Source organism: Wolffia australiana, chromosome 16, assembly GCF_029677425.1.
Source record: "Wolffia australiana isolate 7733 chromosome 16, ASM2967742v1".
Lineage (NCBI taxonomy): Eukaryota > Viridiplantae > Streptophyta > Magnoliopsida > Alismatales > Araceae > Wolffia > Wolffia australiana.
In genome coordinates this window covers 5,053,635-5,063,402 of record NC_135850.1, presented here as the reverse complement: position 1 = coordinate 5,063,402, position 9,768 = coordinate 5,053,635, and the positions used below count along the sequence as shown (strand labels likewise).

General features: G+C 36.7%; 1 protein-coding gene across 1 annotated transcript; it reads left to right on the top strand.

Annotated features, from left to right (window-relative positions):
* Positions 1–4,433: 4,433 nt before the first annotated feature.
* On the top strand, positions 4,434–7,085 carry SOG1 (NAC (No Apical Meristem) domain transcriptional regulator superfamily protein). Its single transcript, XM_078588712.1, has 6 exons — positions 4,434–4,605; positions 5,287–5,428; positions 5,529–5,715; positions 5,787–6,265; positions 6,360–6,734; positions 6,817–7,085. The coding sequence occupies exons 1-6, from the start codon at positions 4,595–4,597 to the stop codon at positions 6,871–6,873; spliced, it is 1,251 nt and encodes a 416-aa protein (XP_078444838.1). The 5' UTR covers positions 4,434–4,594; the 3' UTR covers positions 6,874–7,085.
* The last annotated feature ends 2,683 nt before the right edge of the window (positions 7,086–9,768 follow it).

Below are 9,768 nucleotides of genomic sequence, written 5' to 3'. Positions count from 1 at the left end.
AGGTTTCATTATTTCCTTTAGTGCCTCCCAAGCATGCCTCCACAAAAGGTTAGGATAGGGATAGATAGGATTAATGTTCTAAGGAATAGAAATTCTATCGGTACGTCTTTGATTGGATCCGTCAAGGTTGTGTGCACTAGCTACAGTAACCGTGCTCACGCTGTTGGGTTTCAACCTGACGTACAGGTCATTGGGAGCCTAGTGGCATACCCAGGACCCCCCCCCCCCCCAACCGTGACTTATTGGTTGCCGCTGTCTCTCATCGCGGAGTCTATACTTCTCGTTTGATTTTAATGTCCCATTAGCATTGGGTTCCCATTTGTATTCTACTTGCCCAATTGATATTGTAATGAATGTTGGTCCCGTCCTGTTGTTCCACATCATCTTGGCTCTCCCGAAAAAGTTGAATGAGAGAAACTTAGTTTGATAATTAGCAGTATTAAAACAATAAAGCAATTGTTTTGGGATAGAGTAAAGGTCTTTATAACCATAAGAGGGATGAGTAGAATAAGACATTGAAATATTTGTACCAATAGCAATGTCTTTCATGAAAAGGATGTTCTTCACATTGATTTTTTTCACGAGTATCATTAAGATAGGTTATGATTGTCTTTTGTGTGATTACATTAACCTTATAATAGATGATGTCACAATTTTGACAATTTGAAATTTTAGATTTTGGATAATGACTTTTACTTTATGAAGCTACTGAATATCCTGACTAAAAAAATAGTATTGTACTATCACGAATGAAACCAATTTTAGAATATGATGACTGCTCATGGTTCTGTGTTATAGGTTGATAAACCATAAATTGGGGTTAATTAATTTTTTGGGCTTTTTATTAATGCCACCATATTTGTAAAGAAAGCGGAAAAACAAACTGAAAAGGGTATCAGCACTCTTTCATCAGATTGATGAGGAGAATTCATGTAGTTCATGAAGGATAATGCTATCCTGACTTAGCAGACTTTTTCCTACACGACATATATGAATGGCATGTCAAAGGAGAGAAATTGCCAGTTTTGGACATGGTAGGATCAATGAAGAGATTCTTATAATCACCATTATTCCTTTGTGGATATACATTTAAAACCGAGACACAAATAGTGGACATAACACAAACAAAAATGTGACTTCCACACCAAATGAGACATGGAAGAGAAGGAAAAGCAAATTCATCCATATTCTTTCTTGATTGTTTCTTCCCTTCGTTCTCCAAAAATAAATATTTTACCATAGGTTAAACATCACTATTGGTGTTGGAAACAGAGGGGGTTTTGCACTGGCAAGAGACATAGTTAGCAGCAATGTGTGGAAGGTTAAATATAGGCTATACCCAATGACGATAACCTAGGAAAAAGGAATAAGATTTGCGTATAAAAAAGACAAAGATTACACTCATCTTACCATCACGGGCTTAAAAATATGAGGCGCTTTCTCTTCATGTATTTTGATCAGCACATCACTACTTCAATCCTTTACTTTTGAACTCAAGAAAAGGTGAATATAACCTTTAAATGTTTTAAAGTCATTCTCCCCTAAACTTTCTTATTTCTATCTCCTAATCATTTTCCCTATTTTCTCTCTCCAGAAATCGGATTGTATTGTTCAACTATTTAATTCCCTATCTATATTGTGTGTCCCTAAAATTTCATAAATGGTTCATTCATTTACCCTTTCAATTTTGCATTATATTATTGTTCATATAAAAGTTAGATCACATTCAAGATATTTCTTATATTCTCACTTTTTTGTCTCCCAACTTAGCAAATTTTGGCACAAAATACATTAAAAGATGAATAAATATTAGGGGAAAATATGAAAACTGCATTTCTGACCATTTGAACGAAAACAAATTCTAAAAATTCCTATTTGCCTCTAAAAATTGTAAGATGATTTTCAATGAAATTTATTTATATATTTAATATATACATCATCAAAAAATTAAATTCTTAGTTTTTTGGAGAACTGCCTACACCTTGAACCGGACCCCTTTATCATCCTACATTTTCAAATTTTCATTTTTGCTTTTCAATTAATTTAATAATTTAATCTATATTACATCGCATCATTTTTCCGTTTCTAAACCAAAACAATTGCATTGTTCATTTGCATCCCATTCTGCTTGAAGAGACAGAGGTTTTATTGGTTCTTCCTCTCACAAGGAAGAATATTTGAAAAATAAAAACCTGTTTTTAAATAGGCAGATATTTGTCTCACTAAAAGTTGAAGAGCTAATACAATAGAGAATGTGTGACCAGTAATAATTAATTGATGAGAAGTAGAAATAGAGGTTGAAGTAAAAGATATGGTGATTAGAGAGATAAATAAAGGGATAAGAAGACTTTAGCTATCTTTTCTATTTTTAAAAATGTTTTCATTTTTCATGGTCGAAAAACGATCACATCATTATGAAATTAATTTCATTTGATGAACATTTTTTTGATTGATTGTGTGAAAAATATTTGTCCTATAGTGAAATAAGTATAAAGTAGTTATCAAAAATACAATAAAGTTATACCTCAGTATCAAGTGTATCACATACACCTGGTTTCATTATTGTATTGGTTTAGAATAAAGACCCCTAGGGGTGTCTTTTGACTGATAAGGTGGTCCTTCAGAGAAAACGAGGCATCCAAATAATAATGCAACAACTTAATATCAACAAATGAGAACATTTCTATGAATTCTAAATACATGAAGGAATGCAAATGGATTGATAGTCAAGGTCCTTGATTTTCAATAACTAATGTGGTCAGTGTAGTCAGTTGATAAATTTTGGTGTTAGGATGATTACTCATTGATTATTTGCTATAAATTAGAAAATAAATTTTTATGATTCTTTTCCAAAACAATACATTATATTTTACATGTAAGGTTGAAGAGATGATCATTTGAGGTCTATTTCAAATAAATTAACTATGGAAAATTTTAAAAAATAAAAGTCCAGGGGATGAGAAATAAACCAAAAGACGAGGAATCAGTCTAATGCTAAAAAATGGTATCTTACGTTATTTATAATTCATTTAAACAGTCATTAATAAAGAATTATGCTCATGTCTGTGTGAGTTAACATGCTATTGTATGTTTTCAATTTTTCTGTTAAAAATCTTTAAATTTCCTTGAATTCCTTTTTATTTTATACCTCTTTCGCATCATTTTCCCACTGTGTCTGTGCAAAAACTCCGTGACATCCCTTCTTATTCTTTGATATTCATACTCAGACTTTTCAAGTGCAACTTGACATCCCCTTTTGATTGTTATTAATTTCCACAGGTTTATGGGAAATGTATTTTCAGTATCAATCTCAAAATATCATATTTAGAAGTAATGGGTGGTCTGAAAACTGTTATAAAATGATGATGAATATGAAAGGATTAACTCCTTTTGATGACACTAAATGTGTAAAATGGATAAAGTAATTTTTATGTAATGTATAGCGTGAAAACTAATAATAAATATTTAGGCAACCCATGTAAAAAATATGAAGAGTATTAGCATATTCAATTTTCAGAAAACAATTATCACTTAGTTGATCTAACCTAAGATCAACTGAGAGAGGTTCAATAAGGCTATTAGTAATGCATGTGAAAACCTTGATAAGTCACCAAACTCTAAGTATCATTTGTCCAAGGAGAATTAAACTTAAATAAGTACAAGTACAATGTGAGTTGATGCAGAGGGTTATCTCAAATCCTCACTGGTCCAAACTGACCTTAATCCTTCAGAAATACCCTCTTTTCTTCCTCCTAAGTCTATATTTGTTAAATTTAATATCTGAGTTTAATCAGACTTTAAAATACAAGCTAGCAATAGCTGAGTTCATTAATACCAAGTCATTTACCAGAAACTCAGCACAAGATACAATAGCTTCTACGGAACTTATTGGGGAACATTCGTGGAAACCACAATTATATTATAAGTGATGATAAAATTGTGAAATGTATTTTAAAACTTTGGTCAAGATTATTATTACTTTTCACAAGAAAATAAGTTAGTTTGAGAATATGACTATGCGACTCATAAATACTTTATTTATATTGAAGAAAATATATGTGCCATTGAATTCCAGCAAGATCATGTGAAACAAATTTTACTGGTTCAGTTTCAGGTAGAATTTTATTCTTAATTTGAACACCACTCACTTTACTCTACTGTAATGTCCCAAGATATTTCCATATTACGCTTCTCTCTACCTGATATTCTCTTTCTTCAACTTTCCATTCAGGCTTCTTCTAAAATTTGAAAGTTAACTAGAGGTTTCAAATGACTTTGAATTTGACATATACATGGTTTTATTTCTGAATATCCTGGCTTTTATTTTCCTCATTTTTTCCCCTAAATGATTCATCCGCTGTTTCCCATTGGCCGCAAGAAGAGAGTTTTCAAACTGTGGCTGTGTCCATAATGCCTACTTTAGGCGGGGTATTTCCTACCCTTTCTACTCTCCAGCGAGTTCTTCCTTCCCATTTACTTGACGTTCTGCACCCGTTGCTCCAACGGGTCTTATTTTCGTTCGCTCAGAGATCTTCAGTCTTGATCTCGCAGATGTAGGGAATCATTACGCTTCCATCTCAACGCGGCTTCAAAAATGTCTTCTGGGTACTTCGTTTTTTTCTCAATTTTTTTGAATTTTCATTGACTCTCCTTCTCCCTGCACACCCACTTCTTCTCTTTCTGTTTGGTTCACCGATTCCTTTCTTGATATTTATTTCGAGGTGATTCTTTGTTTGACGAGTTATTTCGAGGTGTAGAATCTTTGAAGGGGAAAGTTCGATTTATTTTTTATCCCTTCCGCTGGAAACAAGTTATTTAATGTTCCTAGTATCATGAGAGTCTCTACTTAGTTGTAGCGGCGTCCGTCGTACCGGCAGAAATCGTTTTCGGAAGAGTCGATATGTTCCTTATACGACTCAGGCGTAAATTTAGAAGAAACAGAATGCGCCGTAAATTTGTAATGTCATGTGCTGCAAGTTTTCCTCTCAAAATTTTGTTTTTTTTTACATTCAAATTTTGTCAAATATTATATCCAAATGATAAAAATGTATGCACGGTAAATGCAGTGATCTGTTGGTTTTAGGAATAAAGGAGGAAGTTGATTAGGTTTTATCAATGAATCTGAATCAAAAAAGACAAAGGAAACCAAATTTTCGTTTTGTTTCTCTGCTTTCCATTTGTAACTTTGTCGCATCTTTAATTTTCTTTATCTAACTTACGTTTGAAAATAAATAATTATCAGCTCCGCTAGGTACTTAATAATCTGTCTGTTTTCAACTTCTGCAGACCATCCTGGCTCATTGACAGCAAGAGGATTGCGACAAAGATTAAGAGCGCGTCTGATTCTCTTCATCCTGCAAAAGTCGCATGGAAAAGCAACCCCAGCAGGAAATGCCCAAATTGCGATCACGTTATTGACAACAGTGACGTATGATTTTACTAAGCAAACTTCGTTGTTCTTACTATTAGTGTTATCAATTTCTTTACATGCCAATGGTCCGAAATAATTCAACCTTATTCTTCCCCAGGTTGCCAATGAATGGCCTGGATTGCCCAGAGGTGTTAAATTTGATCCGTCTGATCAGGAGCTCCTCTGGCATCTACTTGCCAAATCTGGAAAGACAGAAGAAAAGCCCCACCCTTTCATCAATGAGTTCATCCCAACTCTTGAAGGGGATGATGGGATCTGCTACACTCACCCACAAAATCTTCCAGGTTGAGAAGAAGAATTACTAAATTACCCTTTCCCTCTTTTTTCTTCATCCTCAACTTCTTCCTTCTTCCAGGTGTGAAGCAAGATGGAAGTGTTTCTCATTTCTTTCACAGGACCTTCAAGGCTTACAATACAGGCACGAGGAAGAGGCGGAAGATCCACGGCGACAACCTTGGAGATGTGCGCTGGCACAAGACCGGCAAAACAAAGCCAGTCATGGTGGATGGTGCCCACAAAGGATGTAAGAAGATCATGGTTTTGTACATGAGCCAAAAAAAAAACGAAAAGCCAGAGAAGACTGGCTGGGTCATGCACCAGTACCACCTCGGTGTTGAAGAAGATGAAATTGATGGTGAGCTTGTTGTCTCAAAGTTGTTCTATCAGCAGCAGTGCAGGTCCAGTGATAGAACTGAAGCAGAACTCCCTCTTGACATGGTGCAAGAATCTGTTAAGGAAGCCCAGCTCCTCCCTTATTGCCCCAAGTCTGTAACCCCAGAGCCCCCTGCGGAGAAGCGAAACCGCAATCCTTGTTCTTTGCATTTACCAGCCCAAGTAACTAAAATTTTACTTTTATTGTTCCGCTTTCATAGATTAAATACTAGCTGAAGTTCATCTTAAATAATTGAGTCTGGATTTGTGATTTCAGGTGACAGCAGATGATGAGGGGAGCCTGCATGCAGTTACAGAGAAGCAAGATGGGGTGGAATCCGACACTAAAAAGATGGATCATCCAGAGGATGACAACACTGTTGAGGATGCAAAGTGGTGGGATGGAGAGTCACAGTTCCTGTTGGATTCTCAACAGCTGGCTGAGGGCATGGCATTGTGTGACGAGTTCCTTCAGAGTCAGACGTCCTGCGAAGGTCGGGAGGGGAGACCAGGGAAAGTCCCACTAGCTGACTATGCAAAGATTGGCGTGGAAAACCTAAAGCATGATATCGAAGAGTGCCAGAAGATTGCTGGCTTGGAGCTTCCTAATATTGAGCTCGACACTCCTCCTGACATGAGATTGAGCCAGCTTGTATGTTTTAAAGTTCTTTGTTTCCTGTCATTGGAGCCTGCGGATCTTACTGATAATGAATTTTTTTTCATGGTGCCTGTAGGAATTTGGGTCTCAGGACAGTTTCCTTGCCTGGGCTGACGCCAAGGTTGCTGATTGAAAAGACGAAATGGTCATTTTTCAGGATGTTTTTTGTGACCAGTGTATCTGCTGCCAGGGCCCTTGAACTTGAGCTTTCTCTTGCTCCCTTTCTCCATATATCTATCTCTCTGACCTTGTAATTTATAAGTTGAGAGAGGGAGAGAGAGAGACACTCTGTTGGACTGCTCCACGTGGTTCTTTTGTACCTTTATGCTAAGCTGTTTGGCCATACATGTTGGAAGACGCCTAGTGAGATGCAAGGAAGCAGACGAGCTAAATGAGAAATAGGTAACATTAGAGCTGAACAAGCATAGGAAGGGGACATAAAAAAGCCTGGCCTGGCAGGGCCCATTTGTGCTGACTTTTCCCTCCCTATGCCAGGCCAATGTGGCTAAGGATTTGCATGATCATTAGCATGGTATTAATGTACTAAGAAGATTCTGACCATTAGGGAAAGGACAAGGACAACAGATTGAGAGTGGAAGAGGGATACTGCAAAAGGGAGTCTTGGAGTTAAGTGCCTACCACTGCTGAAACCTCTAGCATGGGTGTCGCTACTTTTAAACCTTTATAAACCGGATGTTGACTCCCAACATTCTCCCTTTCAGTGCCTGCCACTGGCCTACCAGTATAACACCCCCCCTCCCCCACTGGACTGGGCCCAGAGCCACATGTCCAGTCAGGACTTGAACCCATAACTAAGGCTCTGATACCAATTCCTACCACTGCTAAAAGCTATAGCCAGTAGCAAGGACGTTATTTCTCTCAAATATTTATTAGGCAAGAGGTTGACTTTCAATTGAGAGGGGAAGAAGTATAGAGCACAAAAGAGAGAGTGGAGGAGGGAGAGAATGCACTAATGAGAGAGTGCTAGAGAGGGAAGGAGAGAGAGAAAGCAAAAGATAACGAGTGATGGAAGGAGAGAAAAGGAGAGTAAGAGGGAGACAAAGCGGATAAATATGATTGAGCTATGCAACATTCATTGCTTGTTTGGTATCTCACTGGTTATCATATTTTTTTCCTTTTTGGGTGTTTCCCATATTCAGTGGCCTATTCATCCTTGTATATGGATCAATGGGCCGTGTTGACCTACAAAGGGTCCACCATGGCATTGGGCTTGCCACCCTACAACCCCATCAATTCGGGCCATGGACAATCTAGTAAAAAAACAAATCTAGCATGACAACTCTGACTAAGAACCAGAGGTTACATTTTCATTAATTGTCAGTGTGAAAAGTTTCACGAGTGACGTAGAAGTCTAAAGAGTTCATCTCTTTTTCTATTGTATTAAAAGGATGTAAAAACTGAAAACTCCAATTTTCTCATTCTGATAAAGCTGATTTTTTTACCCGACTAGGGTCATAATGTTTATTGAGTTTATTTTTGTTATTTTCTCATGCTGATAAAGGTATGTAATTGATTACGGCTACTAATGACATGGATTTTTTTTTAGGAGTTGATGCTTTAATCAACTTTTTGAGATACTATTGTTAAGAAAATAACTAAATGAAATAAAATTCAAAAAATATGTGCTTAATTATGCATGACTCCTTTGGTATAAATGGATAAAATCAATAAGGGTATCATTTGGTAGGTTTTATGAAGAGAGGTCTAACGTAAACAACAGAGAAAACCCTACAATGGAAAATAGTAATGTGTTGCCTTATTGATGTATCATCTAACACGTTGCATTCATCATAATAGGAGCATAGAGATCATCTCTAATAGAGTTAGGTACATCATATTGATAGTTTACATAAAAGATTAAATAAGTAATTATTATAATGTGGTATCTAACTCTGGAGTAAATTAGATAGTTCTTACTATAAATAATCAGTTTATATGTCTAAGGTATGACCCTAGGGGTGAACTAAGGCTTTAAAATTTACTAAGTTATTCTAATGTTTCTATAATTTTAATAAGCTCTCATTCTTAATAAGACGCTCTAAAGCTCTTTTTTACATCATAGTGATAAGTCTTAACCGATGTCAGAGGAGATGGAAAGTTATGTGGCCGACAAGCCAATCACACATTCCGCATCTTGTTCCATGTTCATTAATAGAACATATTCATTATCGTGCACGTGTGATGCTTATATTGAAGTCCATGAATACATGATCAGACTTAGTGAATTATGATGAGATCACTAGTCTTTAATCGTGTGTTCTAAACATTCCTATTCAAAGGATACGTGAGAAGGACATCGAAGTATCTCGATAGAATAGCACTATCTAGCCTCACTCATATGATGAGTATGGCCAGTCCCGTAGCCATTAGTGTGGTGACACTAAGGATAGATAGTGGGTGCTCTTTAGTGGAAAGAGTTCACTAAATTGATCCGTACGAATCCCTGAATGGTATTATACCGCACTGTCAATCAGGTTGATTCATGTCACAGTTGTTTAAGTGGTCCTTAGACCTGAGACAACATAGACGTCTTGTGGATGGACACTAGAACTTTGACTATGTCTTACGTGTCCCTAATCATGGGATTCTAAATAGTCTTAGTTCGGGTGCATTAAGAAGTTCAAGAAGATGATTGAGTGGTCAAGATTAGATCATCCACCCTTGGTATAAGAGGTGACTACTCAAGGAAGACGATGCGATGATGCCCTTGGCTAAGGTAGTGAAATATCGGGAGAAGAGTTCTCCGATGATTTCCAAACGCATCAGTACTAACTCGGATGACTGATTAGGGTTTGACAGTTGACCATACCCTAAGTCATCATAGGAACGTCAAGTGGATGAGGGACTATACATACACGGTGACCGATGATGAACAGGTTCCATGTACCACACTCCTTTGTATCTTCTAAAGCACGAGGTGTAGCTTGGCACCCCACATGTTGGAGACTCAACCTATCAATTGGGTTAAATCAATCCGATGTTAATTAATCTCTATAATGATATATTT